Source organism: Nyctibius grandis, chromosome Z (genome assembly GCF_013368605.1).
Source record: "Nyctibius grandis isolate bNycGra1 chromosome Z, bNycGra1.pri, whole genome shotgun sequence".
NCBI classification, from domain to species: Eukaryota; Metazoa; Chordata; class Aves; order Nyctibiiformes; family Nyctibiidae; genus Nyctibius; species Nyctibius grandis.
In genome coordinates this window covers 40,454,334-40,473,331 of record NC_090695.1, presented here as the reverse complement: position 1 = coordinate 40,473,331, position 18,998 = coordinate 40,454,334, and the positions used below count along the sequence as shown (strand labels likewise).

The following is an 18,998-nucleotide window of genomic DNA, read 5'->3' as shown; positions in this document are numbered from 1 at the left end:
AAAATTAATGTTTAACTCATGATTTGATTTCCTGTCAACCTTAGGATTATTCCTGTTTTTTGAAGATCCTTTTTCTTCCCTATTTTTCTTACTTCTTTCCCTTTCAAGATAGATAGTTAAAGAGTGTTTCAAGAATACAACACAAGTTTACATGGATTAACTCTAAACAATATAAAAATGTTTGCATTAGTCTTTTTTGTGCTATGTATTAACAGGGGGAACTTGAGTTCCTGAGGGGATCAAAAACATCATTAGCTGCAGGACTAAGTTCTGCCCCTTTTGTAACAGTATTTAAAAAATAACAAAAGTGAACATTTCTGCACACATTTCTTTCTTACTTCCTCTGCTGTGTGCTGTTTTATGTATCACATGCAGTATGTATATATGTTTGCCCAAAATGTGGTTTTGGTCATATAGATTTCACTTTTAGACAGCTAGCTTATTAACAGATATGCTAGGATTTTTATTTTATTTTTTTAAATTGTTAAAGCTATTTCAAATAAACTTTAAGAAAAACATTGTTCCTGTAGTGATCAAATTCAAGAGATACTAGTTCTCTTGGTTTGCATAAGCGAGAGTAATGTATACGCTCAAAAGTCAGAAAACATTGCTAACATGTAAGAAGTATTCATAAATTATTGTTGTCTTGTAATGTTCACAAAAAAGGGGATATTATCATAGATATGTGGAGCTATTTCATAGTGCCCATATATATATGCCAGTGTGACTATATGCGATAGAATGTATTTACAGGACTGGATTTATAATTGTGCCAAATACATCTCCAGGAATAATTACATATAGGGCAATAAATCAATGGTTCTGTTGGTGTAACAATCGTGTCATGATGGGCCTGAATCTGCTTTTAACTGCTCCCAATAGAAATTTCAGCAGGAGTAGTCCTGCTGAGGCCAATGGAGTTACCTCACTGTAAAACCATCATGGGTGGTAAGAGAAGTGGCCCTTGCCTTTCTCTCTTTACCCAGGTACATGGCTGCTGGTACAAATTTCCATTTAATATATCTTCATCAGCTTCACTTACCATACAGTTCAAAAGAGAGTCATTTAGCAGAAAACAGAAGACTGAACTTCAAAGATACTGTTTTCAGGGGATAATACTTAAAATGTACAAAGTGTCTTTCTCGATTACCTTTCCAGGACACACAAATAGAAAATGTATTGCAGGTGTTTAAGCATGTAAATGTTAGAAAATAAAGATGATCAGAAATGATTGTGGAAGTTTTACAAATGAATGGATACAAACCTATAGAGGTAATGTGCCATCTTTAGCAGAGAGCAGATAAACTATTAAAACCTGGTTCGGTATGACAGGGGGCCAGTCAAGCTCCTTTGGTGCCCATTACAAATTTTCTGATAAACATTCAAATTTAAAATTTGTGCTAGTTTAACTACTAGTCTGTTACTGCCTCATTCCTCAGTATAACATGTTTAACTAGAACATAATGCTTTCAAAGTTTAAGTTAATATTATATATATATATTATATATAAATATATATTCATAATTGAGATTTAATGATGTAATGGATTGTAAAGAATTTGTTTGGATACTTACAAATGTCTCTAACACTATTATAGAGAAGAAATTAATATCTTTGTTTTCTTTAAAAAAACTGACACATTGTTATATCCAAATTCAATTTTTACTGAAAAAATACTGTACATGTGTAAAATGTTCAGTTGTTATTTGTAAAATAGGGTAGTTCTGTTGTAATTGATATTGGCCAAAATCAATGTTATTCCATATTTTATTTTTTCTATTAAATTAACCTAAATTCTTGCTCTTTTGGTCTGGAAAAACATGTTGATAATCTATATGTAAAATATCTTTGTTGAAGGGCCCAGGTAGCTTTACGGTATAGAGCACTTACATACCACACACGAGTCATTGAAACAAATTGGGAGGGTAAGGGTGTTTAATTTTATTGTGGTTTTTTTTTGTTTGAAGTGATGGAATTTATGATTGCAGAAATGTGTGGTTTCTGTGGCAGACACCTTTTGTGTAGTAGAAGTACAGCCATGTCTGAACCCTAGCGGGTAACAACGTTGGCTTCCTCTGACCTGTAAGAGTTTGTGATGAGTCTAATCTCAGACATTTTGGGAGGAAGGTTTCATCTTTGCAGTCATATGTGGCCATTTGCGCAGTGAGATATTGATGTCTGTTCACATGTCAATACTCACATCCAGTACACCTCAGATCACAACCCCAGACTGCAGGCTCTCTGTCCTTGTCCGTAGATCAAAAGGTCTCCATGTAGACTCATCTGTGACCCCTGCAGGGTGAGATCCTCCATCGACATTAGCTGATGCTCTCATTCATTTCCTGCTTAGTCCTCCAACCCAAGTGGAGACTGAAGTGGCAACTTATCCAAGAAGTTATATATTCAGATGATCACAGAATGTTAGGGATTGGAAGGAACCTCGAAAGATCATCTAGTCCAAAATTATGTTTTAGGCATGTTCACTGAGGCCATGTAAAGAATTTCCCAAAAAAAAAAACCACTTTTCAGCCTTAAATATCTCGTCACCAGCTTGGTTTCAAAACAAGGAGTTAGGTCGTCATTCTCACAGTTTCTCTGTCAGTCTGGGGAGCAAGCGTATGTGGGATGGCACCCTCTTAGCAGTAGTTTGGTAAGACCATACCTGGAAAAAAAGTTGGCCTAACCCTTACACCAGTACTGTATGAAGAGCTGCTTCTTTCAGCTCCCACCCCACCTACATCTTCCAACTGGCATGAGAAATTCAGTCAGTCATGGTGTCTTTTATTGTCAAGATTTCATCTTCTTTGGGTAGGAAACGTACAAAGAGTGATAATAAACTTCTTATAGTTCTGGCCAAAGAAGTCTGCTCTAGAGGGCATATCTGTAAATGTTGAGCTGTGAAGTCTCACAGACAAGTAAGCATACAACTGAATTTTAGGCTGAAAACCAGTACTTTCTGGTGTCAGCTCAGACTCTTTGATCATTTCTATTTTTGATGCCTTAATAGCAGTGGCCAGATGCAAGCAGAATTCGTAAGCACTATTATAGTTAGTTCTGGTACAAAAAGATCGCTGCAGCAACAGGATTGCAATAGAAGGGTGCTAGTTTGTTCCCAGATGCAGAGTTTTCTTAGGTGATCAATCATCCTTCTCTGATTCAGTGGTGAGTGGTTTGGGGTGTTCAGTATTTGACACTATGTTGCTGGTATGCAGAACAGATAGGGACCATTTTGGGAAGAACAGAAACTGCTAAGCATGAACAAAATGATACTTTTCTCCATGCCTGGAAGGACTGGCATGAGTCCAAATCGCTTCCTTGATTTCTGCCTTATTTATATCTCAAGTCTAAAAGCAGTGACAAATTGAAGATGCTTTTCTAGTTAAGACATGTCACTTCCATGGTAAAGTATTGGCCGCTTCATGTCTGTTTAGGAGAATCCTTACACAATCCTTGATTTACATGCAAACTCGCCACCCAACTAGACCTCTTCTTTACTAAAGTCCCAAAGACAATGACAGCTTTGCTCCAAAAAAAAAAAATCCCATACATGTTCTAACACTATTTTTACGCAGAAAAAAGTTTAGCGTGCCCCAGACCTGCAGAAGCCTGTTATGTGAGGGTGTCCTTTTATAATAGAAGAAGTGCATCCTTTTCTGCAGTGGGGTTACAGCCTTACCCCCTTCTAGCTGCAGCTCTCCACCTCAGTCACACACCAGTGCTGCAGTATCAGCAAATCAGATACCTGCCAGGATATGCCAGTGAAAAACCTTATACTTCTGACCAGCAGCTCCTGTGGCTCTTGGCTTAGGCCCTACCTACCCACATACCAATCTCCACTGGCACATCTTGTCTCTTTCTGGGGAGGCTTGCAAACTCCCCCTATGTGGAGGACTCTGTTTTCTAATAAAGATTTCCCTATGAGACCTTACAGACTACCCCAATCTCTATTGGGATTGCAACTTCCCAATGTCCTGTGAAATTCTGAGTAACCCCTGCTATTGAATATATTATGTAATAGCAGGGCTGCTGCTTGTTCCACATTGTCAGGTAATGATAAGAGGTATGACAGTATGAGCCTTGAAGATGAGTAAACCTATATACAGAGATACTAGAGCTGACTACAGCAATTTCACCCATCACTAAATACAGGTTGCAACAGGTAATGACCAAGTTAATCCTCTTAATAGCCACATCATAACCACAGTGAACATTATCTGTATGAGTGACCACTTTAGGTAACTATCTGCTATTTTTTAATGAAATTATTTAATGAACTGAATGACTGTAAGAAGGTCTGTTATAAATTCAAGATTCCTGTAAAGAGATTTAAGTGACTGCTTGTATGAGTCAAAGCTTTCAATTTGCAGTGCAACTCGTGGAACAATAACTTGTCTGTGATCCATTACCATGCCTTATATTTATATTGGATATGCCATTGTCATGTCATTGGTACAGAATGAATCAAGAAAAGTTCTGCCATTAGATGTTTGTGCAAAATATTTTAAACAAGCATTAAAAAAGTTTTACAGCATACAAAGAAAAACCCTAGTCAAGTTTTCCTCAAAAAGAAACTGACACCAACAACAACTTGCATGAGCTTGTTCAGAATATGCTGTTTCAATATATGAAAAAAAAAAGGTTGCAAACGTATTTTTGATGAACATTTTGTTTAGCAGGGGAAAAACTTATTTCTGTTTGGCATAATTTTTATTTACTTGTCTTACTTAATGGGGAGATTTCAATTTTTGATGAAATTGATTATCTGATTATTTACTACCACTTGTCATGAGAGTGTATTGGGGCTTAAATCCTCCTCATTAGCAAGGACTAAAGAATTGTGGGTAGCAACACAGTGTCCTTGAGAACAAATTAAGGCTCTGAACCTTAGAATTGCATCCTACCAGTGGAAGTGCAACCAACACCTGCACCACCATTGCTTCCACACTGATGAGCAAAGAGGATTCAGATCTGTTGAAGTCCTGAGACATTTCTGTGAAGTCTCAAGAGCACAGTAACATTGGGTCCCACTAGGGAAACTGCCCTGAAATTCTCAGGATAAAGCCAGAGAGATTGCAGTAATGTTCACCTGCTGCGCAAAGCTAGCAGACACCACCACGAGCCAATTTTCACTTCTAGCATGGGAAATGTAGTCAAAGGAAAGCATATTATGGTGAGAAGGCACTAAGCATTTAAAATAAATAATTCCAGTAAGCGACAAATGCAGCCTTTCAGTGCCACACCAAAGGCTGTTTTTTGCTACATCTCTTTTTTATGAGCAGCTCATGCATTTGTTGCCAAAGATGGGCAAGGGACAGCTTAGAAGAATGCCCCTTGTACAATCATTTATTTATCAGTGTTTCTCAGTGTTTGGGGGTTGGATTTGTTGAAGGTCTTCTGGGAAAACATCACTTTTCAAAGCAAAAAATACTGTCCCGTCACAAAACACAGTAGACATCTTTGCTTTATGTTGTTACACAATGAGCTGATTAAGTACCCATTTTTCCAGTCAGCAGGGGGGGATAAGCTAGAACATTGACAGGCAGTGGATATTTATTTACACAAGCATTAATGGCTCCATCATGCAAACTCAATAATAACACTGAACGTTCACTGGAGCATGACTAGTGTGATTCAGTTACAATTCAGATAATACTGCATTTCTTTTCCTTTTACAATTGTCCTTGGCCTGCCCACTGACCTCCTCCTGATGCCTGCAGATGTTCGTTGAGATGTGGGTTGGAAGGAAACTGTAGCACCTGGTGCCAGTCCCCATGGATGGCATTGCTGTCAGCCACGGTGCTTGTAGTCATGCTAATGTGCCGTTCTGTGCAATACCACGGGATCAAAAGACAGAAATAACTCCAATATTCATTCCCAAATAAAGTAGCCCCTTTTCTTACTCCAAGAGCAAGACCATACTGAACTGAAGTTGTGTAAATGCCGCTCTTGCTGGGTCTGCCTGTAGCACAGCCTCCCTGAACACTTTCAATCCAAAGACTGAAAGGAGGGTTCAAAGAGCTCCCATAGCCAAATGGGGCCACAAAACCTCTCTCCAGCTATATTTGAATTAGAACACCTGTATCATTTATCCATTTCTGCACCCTCAGCATGGAACATGTCATCACTAAAGGGAACATCCTGGACTGTGCTTTCCAGGTTAATCATCAAAAGTGATTACCTTGGCTATTCCTGAAATGCTTATAGTGGAGACAAGGAACCAGGGCAGATTTTAAGCGAGGGGAGATCACCAGTGTGATCCAGGGCATAGGGTATTGAGTTGGCTGAAGAGTTACAGATAGGAATAAAATTTACTCCTTTATACCTCTTATTAAAAGACTTAATTTGGTCTGCTCCTTACTTCCAAGGAGATAAACTTGTATCTTTTTGGCAGATTTCTTTCAGACTTTAATATGTCTTCATCTCCACAAATTAAACAGAAATTGCATTTGATTAGCAGTATGAATCTATGTCATTATATCTTGTCAGGGCAATAGTTTGCCTGCTGAAATATGCCCAGTTATCAGCAGATCTGCGTTCACATCCTGATTAAGTTGGAGATCTCCAGTACAAACACTCTGTGCAGGGGTCTCTCTGTTTAAGACAGATGACTCCACTGAAACACTGCCCTGAGACATCTAGCTCTTCCCATCCAAGTCTGACTGCAGAAATCCCGTGGACAGGGAAGGCTCTGTTTATATAAATTACATACTCCTTGCGGTATAACATAGGAGAGTGATGCTGCGCTGCCATGGTTGCCTCTGGGGTATGACTCATGTTTTCCTCTGGCATTGAAAGATCCTATCTTTAATTTACTCCAGGTGCAAATAACACCAGCTTTGCTCAGTGTATACAGTCAGCTTCCACCCTTCTTTTGCATATTTCACAGGAAACTACCTGGATTTCCAAAGCAGTACTATTATCAGCACAATGAGATAATTTTCAGTGAAATTCAGGTGTCTCCATTCTGCTGCCCTTTAGGAAATTCCCAGCTACTGAGCTTCACAAAAAAAACAGGAAGCTTGACAAGATCAGACAGGGAAATTTCCAGTTGGGAAGCTCCAGAAATGGAGAGGCTAAACAGATTTTTTTTTACCACTGTCAGTCTCAAATTTTGAGAGTGGCATAGTATTTCCCCCTCCTTCAAGAAGTGGGAAAGGTAAAGAACAAAGCATTAGCAATACAGATCAGGATTGCTCCATTCCCCTTCCCACTTTCTCATGGGGCTATCAAATTTCAGGCTCCAGGTGAGCAGCAGAAAACCTTGCCAGGCTCTGACTTTTGTGTTTACACAGGCAAGGGAGAAACCCTGATCCCAGCTAGCTTTTACTTCCAGGCATCCACATTATTAGTACAAACAGAGGTGTAAAGCTGATTTTTAAAATGCTAAAAAATGTCTTTCTGGAGTCTATTTTGCCCTCTCAGTACCCCTGAGGGTTCTGGCTCTTCAATGGGTTTCTAACAACCATTGTATAAATACTACATAGAAATGAGGGAAGAAACACACAGAATAAAGAGGGGGAAAAATCCCTTTGTGTCAGCAAAAAGGCAGCTTTGGCTAATGTAAATATTTTTATTCTGCAGGGGAAAGAATAGAGGGCTGTGTAAGATAGTGTAGTTGATAAAGGCAATTGCTTCTCTCCTGCCTGTCCCGACTAAAGTTAACCTGAGGCTCTGTGTGATCTCAGCTAATCCTGCAACAAAAGGGCCTTTCATCCTAAAATCATTATATCACACTGAGCGCCACACACCGCTGTTCAGGGAAGAGACATTCAGCCCTTTTCAAGGTTCTGCTTTGTCCCTAGGCACAAGGGGGAGCTTCAGTGACTTAGGAACCAACATCCTAACTTCAGCCTTCTGGTCGATGACTGCCTAGAGCAGTTTTGAAAGGAAGACTTCCCATCCCGAGTCCCTTTCATCACCTCAAATCATAGCACCCCAAAGTTTTGCCCATGAAGGATATCTTCTTTGTCCCTTCTGCACATCCAAATAGGGAGACCGAAATTAGGTCAGTTTGTAAAATGACTGAGTGGAGAATAATTAGCAGGAGACTAAAAGCTGAAGCTAGACAAATAATTGGAAACCAGGCTCAAATTTTGTATGACTGTCCAAAATTTTGGAAGAAAGGAAATGCGGTAATCTCCATGTCCTAACATTTTCCAGAGGAAGATAAGATTTTTTTCAAGGACATGTAATCTATCAAACATTAAGGCTTTGGGCTAAACAGGAGGGTAACTTTAAGAGGAATCCTCAGGGTGAATTTCAGTGGCTTGTTATATCATAGAATCACAGAATGGTTTTGGTTGGAAGGGACCTTAAAGACCATCAAGTTCCAACCCCCCTGCCACAAGCAGGGACACCTTTCCACTAGACCAGGTTTCTCAAAGCCCCATCCAATCTGGCCTTAAACACTGCCAGGGAGGGGGCATCCACAACTTTTCTGGGAAACCTGTTCCAGTGTCTCACTACCCTCACAGTAAAGAATTTCTTCCTAATATCTAATCTAAATCTATCCTCTTTCAGTTTAAAACAATTCCCCCTCATCCTGTCACTACTTGCCCTTGTAAAAAGCTCCTCTCCCACTTTCCTGTAGGCCCTTTTCAGGTTCTGGAAGGCTGCTAGAAGGTCTCCCTGGAGCCTTCTCTTCTCCAGGCTGAACAGCCCCAACTCTCTCAGCCTGTCTTCATAGGAGAGGTGGTCCAGCCCTCTGATCGTCTTTGTGGCCCTCCTCTGGACTCATTCCAACAGCTCTATGTCCTTCTTATGTTGGGGCCCCCAGAGCTGGATGGGGGCTCCACCCCAGTACTCCAGGTGGGGTCTCACGAGAGCAGGGTAGAGGGGCAGATTCACCTCCCTTGACCTGCTGGCCACGCTGCTTTTGATGCAGCCCAGGATACGGTTGGCCTTCTGGGATGCAAGTGCACACTGCCGGCTCATGTTGAGCTTCTCGTCAGCCATCACCCCCAAGTCCTTCTCCTCAGGGCTGCTCTCAGTCCATTCTCCGCCCACCCTGTATTTGTGCTTGGGATTGCCCCACCCCACATGCAGGACCTTGCACTTGCCAGGTTAGTGTAAGTTCGTTTCTTTTGGACATAAGCTTTATGGGTAAATATTTCTTCAGCAAAACTCAAGGAGCTGATCCCACGAGCCAGCCAAAATAAAATGTGTCAAGGCCGAACACGGAAAAAGCAGAGAGCTCCCTAAGACTGAATCCTCTCAGTTCTCACTGCTGATCAATGAAAAACAATTGTGATCAATGTGTCTTTGTCTGCTCTGTGAAACCTTTGTAACCCGTAAGATTACATCCAAAAGCCCAAGTACAAAATCCGTATCCAGGTTCCCATGAAAGCAAATAAGCAAAAGGGAGGAAATAAGGTCATTTTTTTCATTGATTTTAAAGAAAAGCCACTGGGGCAATGCTATAGAAGATAACCAATTAACATTTTTAAATTACATAAAGTGATGTTTTGATTAAGAAAAGTGGGGAAGTAACATGTGACTTGCAGTGACTGAGTCTCATGGCAGGGCTACAAGAGAGATTCATTTTTGACTGCCAGCACATAAAACTGTGTATCTCCAGGCAAAACTTACAAGTATATTCAACACTCATCTAACTGGTCTCCTGAAACACCATGTGCTGTCAATGAATGGCACAGCTTTTCGAAAGCAGGAGAGAAAAAGTGACAAGGTAGGGGCTGTATACTTAATACTGCTTATGCAAAGACATAGCAACGACTTGGCAACTATGATAGTGCTCTAATCTCGGACTCGGGAGAAACAGGTTTGAGATTGCTATTACACACGAACTTAATGATCTTACTGCAACTCAGTTTTTCTGCCTCCGAAGCTAATAGTCTTTACCTCATTTTAAAATGTGTCATGTCAACTGGTAGGAACTCAGCGTAAGTGTAGGGCTGTTATATGCAGTTAAAGGCACAGCCTACAACCGGATGTGGCCCAGATGTGGAATTAAACATTTCTAACTCAGGACACAAAAAATTATACATGAAAATCTTCCCATTATGAGGCATTATGTCTGTCAACATAGCCTTATTTTTTTAAATAGCCTCCTTTTTTTTTAAACAAGGTGACAAATGTTTTTAAACAAGATGACAAGGTAACAGAATTGAGAAATAAATGAAGCTTAAATATGGGATAATCCAAAGTAACTGACGAGCATTGCCTGATTGAAGGCATAGCTGAGACACATCGCTGAGAGTATTCCCCCATTATGTATGTTGGACAGATAAAAAATTTTAATACAGAAGAAACAAAAAAATAAGAAAGTTAAGGCTTTGGTAACTAGTATTTATCTAGCGAGATTCGTAAAGAAACATATCGCGCACAATGAACTCTGGCAAACAGTTAAACTGCCCTCTGGAATAGTTTAAAAGTCTTCTTTAAAGCTGCATTTCAGTGTTAAGTCTTTGAATATCCACTAAAAACTATTTCGTTAACATTTAGCGGCAGATCTACGGTTCTAGATGTGACTTGCAATTCAGAGGGCCTAATATGTAAGCATTTTCTGGTGCACATTCTTGTAATAGTATGCTTTAAAATGCTCCAACTTGGAGGATAAAGTAAGCAGAGAACTGATCTTTCTGGCACTATTCCAGCACAGCTGAAATGAATTACAGCACGTCCAATGAAAGGCGTAACAAAGAAATAACAAAAACCTTTTAAAACTAAGCACTTTACCATGTGGGAAGGATTTGAGTGGCCATAGCTGAAGTGTATGAATTAGTAGCTCAGGTTTGATGGATAAGCATACAGGCAGTGCTGGCAAATGATGTGAAGGACTGGAGAAACAAAAAGTTTTGTAACACGTATTACAAAACAACATCAGAGAAGCAATTCTTTAATAACGTTGCCCTGACAGATTTTCCGGTGATGTAAAACTGGTAGTGTAACGCATGAGCCACCAGACCTGCAATAATAAGACTTTCCACATACTGCATTTTTTCATGGTTGTGTATTGTCTAAATATATGTATGTGTGTACATATATATATGTATGTATCAAATTATACTTTAAAATCTCATAAAGTATTTGAGATCATGGGATTCCGTATTATACCCTCTGAATATGTATTGGAAAGACTCCAGGCCTACATTAAGCAAATCTGTCAATGGCCTGATGATCTACTGGATAGCAGGCCGCAGTCTTTTTTTTCTAGAAAGTGAGAGTTATGAATTCTATGTATTGTGATAGCTATTCATCGATACATTTTATCTCAGTAATATCTGGATAAATTCAGAATCCTGCTGAATTCTATGTCAAACAGCTATACAATTTATATTGTTTTTATCATTAGTCCTTTATGAAGTAATCTATCATACAAGACACAATGTTGCAGTTCAGAAAAGCTACACAACTTCCATGGAATCATGTCAATTTACACGATTCAATGTTTGCCCGATACGGGCATGTGGGGGATTACATAAATGCATGTAAATATATATATACAAAATGGTCTTTGGATAATGAGAACTATAAAAATGTGTGAAAGTGTATGCATACAAAAATTTCTGTTTTCCTGATCTCATCAGGAGGCTGTTCATTTGCTCCCAGTTCTGAACTTCTTCCCAGTTAGCACTGATCCCAGACCAGCCTCTGAGGAGCACTGTCTTCGTCTTCTGTGTGGCTCTGTCACTAGTTTTTGGCTTGTCTTTTACCATTTTCCTTTCTTCAGAAGCCACACAAACATTTACAAAATAAAAACTGTATCTTTACCTACATTTTGGGTACCTCAGCTTTTGCCCACTGTTGGCTGGATGTTCCAGTTGGTATGCCTTTATAACTATACTGTTCCCATCCCCTTAAGCATAAGTACTATCCTAGCTTACATCTCATACCAGAGATTTCAAGTATTATAAAATTTGTTAATACAGATTAATATGGACTAGAAAACACAAGGGATGGAGAAATTAATTTGCAGTATTTTAGAAAATGTTTTTTTCCTGCATCGTTTTACACTTACAGCAATAGTTTCCCATACAGTGCCTTTGCTCTTCAATGTAAGGAACTCATTGCAAATGAAAGCCAAAACCACGTCATTCTACATTTGTATTTTGACTCCTAAAGTTCCCTGCATTTGCCAAATCTGGATTTCCCAGCAGCAATGTAAGTGGAAAGAGTTTCTCCATATTGAAGTATCCATAGAAACTGCAGGTTTTATGTATTATATAGGACTGCCTGCCCAAGCTCTTCCATTATTTAAAAATGAAGGAACAGTCAATTCTCTCAATTATGTAGACTCAGCTAGAATAAATTTTCCCATAACAAACTGACATAAAAGACCCAGTCTTGAGCTTTATAACACTGCTTGATAAACCGATTTACTGCCCCCATACGACGTTGCACACAGATACAGTATTCATGCTACTTACCAAATTAATATGTCTGCTCTGAGAGTTATGAAGTGTACAGCTTACCAGTTTGTACCAATATGTTAATTAATATTCATAAATAAAGAAACAAACTTTGCACTTCAGCACTGTAGTAGTACTAGTGTATTCATTATCTGGAAGTGTTTATAGCTTTATTCCAGTTTTAAGGCAACAATTCACACAATACAAAAGTATTTTTTTCAAGTCCAAACAGGTGCTTGGGCACCAAATTTTCATTCAACCTAAATGAAAGCCTCGGTCTTTTAGGTGTGGAGTCTTCCAGCAGCAGCTTAGGAGGAGGACAAAAGATGCTATAGTATAGCTAAAGGTTTGGGAAGCACCAACATGTCTCTGATTACTGGAAGCTTACTGAAGTCCTTCTCCTCACATAACATACCCCATACTCATGAGAGCACACTCTTTACGCTGTAGCTTGCAATCAGAAGCATGTTGCAGCTGCACCAAAGGACATTAGGTAATGAATACTCCTAGGTAGCACTGGTTTTGATGTAATCCTCCATGGTGAAACTTAAAGAGTCCCATTACTTCAACAGATGCAAAAGAAATAGCATTAGCCCAAACAACAAGAATCACTCTCTGTCAGATTCACATGGAAATTAAAAATAAGTAAATAAATAAATAAATAAATAAGGTCTAGAAACTACTAATTCTGAGTATCCCGGTTCCCCAAGGGAGCCAGTACTTGTTTTCCTGGTACCACAGGGAAATGTGCTCAATTCAGTAATTCAAAACAGATCTAAGTCCTTTTACTTATTATATTTTCCAACCTGGCTTGGTGCATGGTTTTTTTTAATGTGAGATGTTGATCTGAAATCAAAAATTTTTTTTCTACCAGGGGAATATCTTGATGATTCCCAAGAATGTCAGTTGTGTGAAGCTTCCTGTCAGAAGTGCGTTGGACCTGAGCTGGACAACTGCATCAGCTGCCCACTCACAAGGTAATTGTCTCCAAGCACAGTGCAGCACAAAGACCTCCTATCATCATCTGGAGAAGTGGCTGTATGGTCTTTAGCACTAGCTTGCAGAGTCGACTGAAGAAGCAAGCAATGACTAAGGCAAACAAAACCAGGCCTAGTGAGACAAGTGTTACATGAACAAGACAGTTGGCTACACAGGCAGCTGATGTTTAGCCAGATGATTCCCACAGATACAGAAAAATTACTTTTAACACATTCGTTGTCATCCTTTCAAAATCATAATTGCTAGAATCACAACAGCAATCACAATGACAAATTTAACAGCAAGAGTCTAGGGCATCTGTAGTTGTACACAGCTATGGAGTTTGGCACAAGGCATGTATATGGGCACTGAGGCTAGCAGTCAGCTAGTTCAGGAGATATTCATAGCACCTAAACATCGTACCCTAACTGAGGCGTTTTCAGTTCAGCTGATTTTTCTAACCTGCCATGAGGAGCGAACAGAACTAGAAAGAAGCTTTTCCACAGGACATTGCAGATCAGAGGTTTATGTTTAGGTCATCTTGCACTTAATCCAGGAGTCTACTGGTTTTAAACTCGTGTCCTACCTATAGCTTTACTCTTGCACAGATAGTTCTGGTTCTGTTGCACTGGATTGCATTGTAGCCAGGTGATATTTACACTGGTATGAAATCAGAATCAGATCCTGTAGGGCATAGAAAAAAAAACAAAAAAAACAATCCTGCAATTTACCCTGCAAATATCTATGATATGACTATGCCAATAAAAAACACACCAGGGCCAATGGAGTCAAAACAAATTCATACCTGAGGAAAAAGTGTTAGATTAAGGTGTGTTATGTCAGAAATGGCATTAGCACAGGAAGTTTGGGCAGGATTTTGGACTGCGGACTGGAATTCTCCAATTCACAATTGCATTTAGATTAGATTGTCTGTGTTTCCTTGCAACCTATGTTGTGAGATTTACACAGACATATTTGCAAAACAAAGAGGGTACAGAACCACACCATTACACAAAACCACCTAGGTGTTTGCAGTAATGAGGTCCCTGTAAGCTTTTGGAAGGGTGCTGCTGTCTCCCCTATAAAAAGTCCTCTAACAGTTTTCAATTTTGGTATCTAAGGTTTCCAAAAGCTTTCTGTACTCCTTCTGCACATTATGAAAGCTCTTAGAAAAAGTCAAATTAGGACAGTCAGTAGTAAAAGAAATAATAATAAAGAAAAATCTAATTCAGAGGCTAAAGAGTAAATCCTTCCAATGGACATTATTCGTTATGTACTTGAAATAGACGTGTTTAATTGAAACAGAATCCTAAATCCTGTCACTCTTGAGAGCTTCAGGTGGTGTCTATTGAAGAGAGTAATGAATGGCCATTAGATAATACAGACTAAAATTCAGCAGTGCTGCTTTCCTACAGGGGAACACCTTCCCTCTTTCAACAGGATGAAAAGACTTGGTGGGGAGGAGATTACTGAAAATAACGTGAAAACGAAAACTCTGAACAATCCCTGTTCTTTGTGAAAATTCAGCGGTAGACGTCACCTTATTCCATAACAAAATCACTGTCAGATCATCATCTTGTTTGACAATCCAAAATGCTGTTAATTGTTTTTAAAAAATTATGGAATTGTATTTTTTTGTCCAGCCAAACTGGTTTTCACAAAATTCCTCATCCTCCTGTTTGGTGGTTGAGCTACAAAGACAAGATCTGACCTGCTGGTGTCTTCCATTAGGGGCAACATAACAAAAAGCAAGAAAAATGTACTTTACCACTGTGTGAGCTCTTTGTAAGGATGGCTATCATTACAGCCAGCACATGTAGTAGAACACAATAATATTTGCATGTCATATAAGCATAGCCCAGCTACCTCCAGTACTTCAATCACATTGTCCCATTTGCACAGAAACCAGCCAGAGGGGGCTGCAGTCCTGATGAAGAGCTGAGTAATGGTCTTAAACATGAGGTATAGCTATATGAGCTACAGTCTGCATAGGACTATTTTACTGTCAGACTCCAGAGCAGAGATACATCTTTGCTGAATATTCCATATACTCATACAAGCTTCTCCCTCATTCCCTCCCGCAGCCTGCCTTCAGCCTCGCAAGTCTTTTTAATCAATTCCTAAGTGTTCTTTGTTACGTGCACTTCAGGAAGGCTATTTGCATGATGGCCTATTCTTCCATCTTCATACTTCATGAATTTTACAATCATCATGGTAAATTTTAAATGGTTTCAAAGATTATTTGACAAAATTGGTTTTAAACTTTGCAGATATTTTTTCCTCTTCTTTCAGAATAAATCTAACAATGACCATAGCAACTCGAATTTATGAAGGCATATTGCAGACATTCTCTAATGCCATTGGCTGGCTCCAAGGAAGCATGCACTGCCTTAATGTTACGGAAAGCCTACTGTTCCCCAGGTGTACAGACAAGGTGATAGTCTCAAAATCTGTACTAAGATCCTGCATGGTACTCAGCTTCTCTAGAAACTGAGTCCCAAGTCCTCAGATACCAAACTGGTCAAAGCACTTAAGTGTGATTACACTCTCTCCTGTCTTATTTTCTTAATATTGGAAACACAGTCAAATTCTAGGCAACTTGGTTTATATTCTTTTAATAGTCATTTCTGTATTGGTGCTTTCCTACTTTTCTCCCAGATTAAAATCAGTAGACATTAAGTAGCAGTGAAAAATGAACCAGAAATTATCGTCAGATAAAAAGGTTCTGTGGAAAATATTTCATTACCCAGCAAAAGGATAGCATTTAGCAGCAAATCTCCTAAGTGTTTGCAGATACACAATTTTAAAAATACAGCTCCAAAAGGTCAAGATTCAGATAGATGTTTGACTTTATGTACAAACTCATTTTACTGAAGCCATAGTACTGTTCACAGGAAGCCTTTAAAGTAAAACTAATAGGAAACTTCAACAGATGGATCATTCCTTCACAGAGAAAGACCAAGCCTTGCTCTCCTTCTAATAGACATAAGTGACCACTGCAGGGATTGTGGTAGAAGGACATCTAGGTACGGCACAAAAAGGTGATTCTGCTCAGAAAAATCTTGGAAAAAAACTAATCTCTGAAGTCTAAGGTATAGGTTCAAAACACGGTTGACTTTCCACTTAGTAAATATTATTAATAAGATCAGGAACATGAAGGAATAAAGGGCAAAGACTCCCGCAAATAGAGTGAAGAAAGAATAACCTGGGTTTCTTGATAGTTTCCTTTAAATTTAAAGAACAAGTATCATTCCTAAATTTGTAACTATGCCTTTCTCTGCCTCAAAAGAGTCTTTGACGATGGTCACTGTGTTATGCAATGCCCCAGAGGAAAGTTTGAATTCAAAGGACAATGTCATTTGTGCCATCATACCTGCCTGGACTGCAGTGGAAGTGAACCTAACAAATGCATCGCTTGTGGAACAGGTAAGACAGATTTCCTCTTGCAGCTTTTTCTCCTTCCTTGGCCTCCAAGTTCCCTTCTCCCTCTGCTCTCAGGGCCAGTTGTTAGAGCCAATAAAAGAAGTAGCGCTTTTGCTATTGATCTGCATCATAATCTTATTTACCCCTGAAGGGAGTTGGAACTCAATTTATTTTTTAAAAAGTACAAGAAAACACAATTCTGCATTGTCCTTGCATATTTATACATTTCCCTTAGTATATTTTGAATAGGAGATTTGTTAACAGAAATAGTAGCACAGGAAAAAAATGACAGAAAACCTATATAGCCTGCCTCTGGAAAAGAAAGCTTCACACATGCCTCCCCCAGCCCCTACACAGTATGTGCTACACTGAAAAGGAGCAAGCTTGCACAAGCAGGCAGGGAGCCGGGGTGCTTTTCAAAACATCTGCTTAGGGAAGGCTAGGAAACAAGCATGGCGGGACCGCAGGCTGCTGTGGCCCTACAGCTGGACAAACGGGGCCTGCAAAGAGAAGCTTACCACTAACACACATAAAAACTTGTCTTTTTGACACATTTTTAGAGAGCTTAGGTTGAAAGAGCGGTAGTATAGTTAAATATCTGGTTGTTCCAAAAAGCAACTCTTCTCCTTTTGAAGTTCCATTTTAAAAATTATTCCCTCTTGCCTCTGTAACACCTGATGGGCTAAGAACTTGAGGCTATTACATACAAGTATGTGTAACTAGCCTGAACTGCCCTTGGAAATGAGCATTTAAGATTTAACTTTCAATTCACTTAATAAAGGGGAAATTTTGTGAGATTTTTCTGAGGATTCACAATGGATTGACAGCCTTTTTGCTTTCACCTGCTACTTCCATTTCAGTCCTAGTCATCAATAGCCCAGGCTTTACTTAGTAATAAGTGTCTAGATTACAAGAAAACACTAATATGGCTAGCATTGATTTGTTGTACTGATGATAGGATTGACTTTCTCACTTTGGGAAATGTGACTGAGTAGACAAAGTTTTCAAATGGTACTTCAGATCCTATGATGGACAGCAATATGAATTTCTGTATTTCTGTGTAGCAAGAAATGAGGACACAGATGGGAGTCACACCCTGAGGAGTCTGGAAAAGATCATTCTAGAGATTTGTACATGAAAAGTAAAAGAAACAAAGTCTGAATACTTCTGCTATTGTGCAGCAATTATTCCCTATTATAGCTGCCTTGTCTGCAGTTTCAAAAATAAATTATGGTAAGCAAATTCTTGCTCTATAGTTAAAGCAATCAAATACAATTAGCACAATAATGTATGTAGTTTATACTGTAGGGTAACCCATTAGAAAAGTCCCCATGTTTCAGCACATGACACATGGAGTTGTAAACGTTTTCACAGATTTCATTCAGAAGGATTTGAAGCAGGGGACCTCCCAGTTCCTTATGCACTAAAGAATGCTATTGCTCTGATACCAAATAGATGCATGCTTGCTATTCAGATTAAAATCTAAATGATTCCAGAGTCTAGCTGTGACTAGGATGAGGCTTACAGTTTAATCGACTACTGACACAGACTGATCTTTTCCAAAGGTGAAGTGGGCAGCTTTGTTTTCCTAATGGCAATTATATATCCGCATGGACAATACAGTACAAATACTTGTTCTTCACTACAAGGGAACTCAGTAATGGAAATCTCTTGATCCTTATTTTATTAGATTAGATTGATGGATGTAAAACAGTAATTATTCACTAGCATGACATCTTTATATGTCATAATTCTCCAGCAATGTGGAAGGTTTGCTGTCCTGAAACTTTTATACATCTTAGCTCCTCTGGTGTAAAACTGTACAAATCTAGCAGTCAGTAAGCAATATTAATTCTCATTAGCTGCAGCACCGGTGCTTCATAAAGCTGCTTCTTACGCCCAAATGTCCTCTGTTGCTGACATCTTCTTCCTATTTGTTTGCTACACAGATAGAAGAGGGATCGACCGTTTCCTCTATCATGGGGAGTGCAGAGAGAGCTGTTCTCCAGGTTACTACCATTCACAGCATGCCTGTGTGGCTTGCTCTGGCCACTGTGAGGTCTGCCTGAACTCCAGCCACTGCAAAAGATGTTTCAGAGGCTACTACCTTACTCAAAACATGTGTCAGAAGCATAGTTGTAGAGAAGGTAAGCATCCTTCAGCAGGAGGAGGTATTTAATTTTTTGCAGAAATCTGGTTAAGGGTCTTGGTTCCTGTTTTGAAATATAC

The 18,998-nt window shown here is 39.2% G+C and overlaps 1 protein-coding gene across 1 annotated transcript in view; it reads left to right on the top strand.

Moving 5' to 3' along the window:
- The window catches only part of PCSK5 (proprotein convertase subtilisin/kexin type 5), a 259,149-nt gene that overhangs the window by 202,394 nt on the left and 37,757 nt on the right, over positions 1-18,998 (top strand). Inside the window, exons 21-23 of the mRNA XM_068422259.1 lie at positions 13,243-13,345; positions 16,636-16,772; positions 18,719-18,916. Of these exons, the coding sequence (XP_068278360.1) occupies positions 13,243-13,345; positions 16,636-16,772; positions 18,719-18,916 (438 nt within the window). The remainder of the gene's footprint in view (positions 1-13,242; positions 13,346-16,635; positions 16,773-18,718; positions 18,917-18,998) is intronic.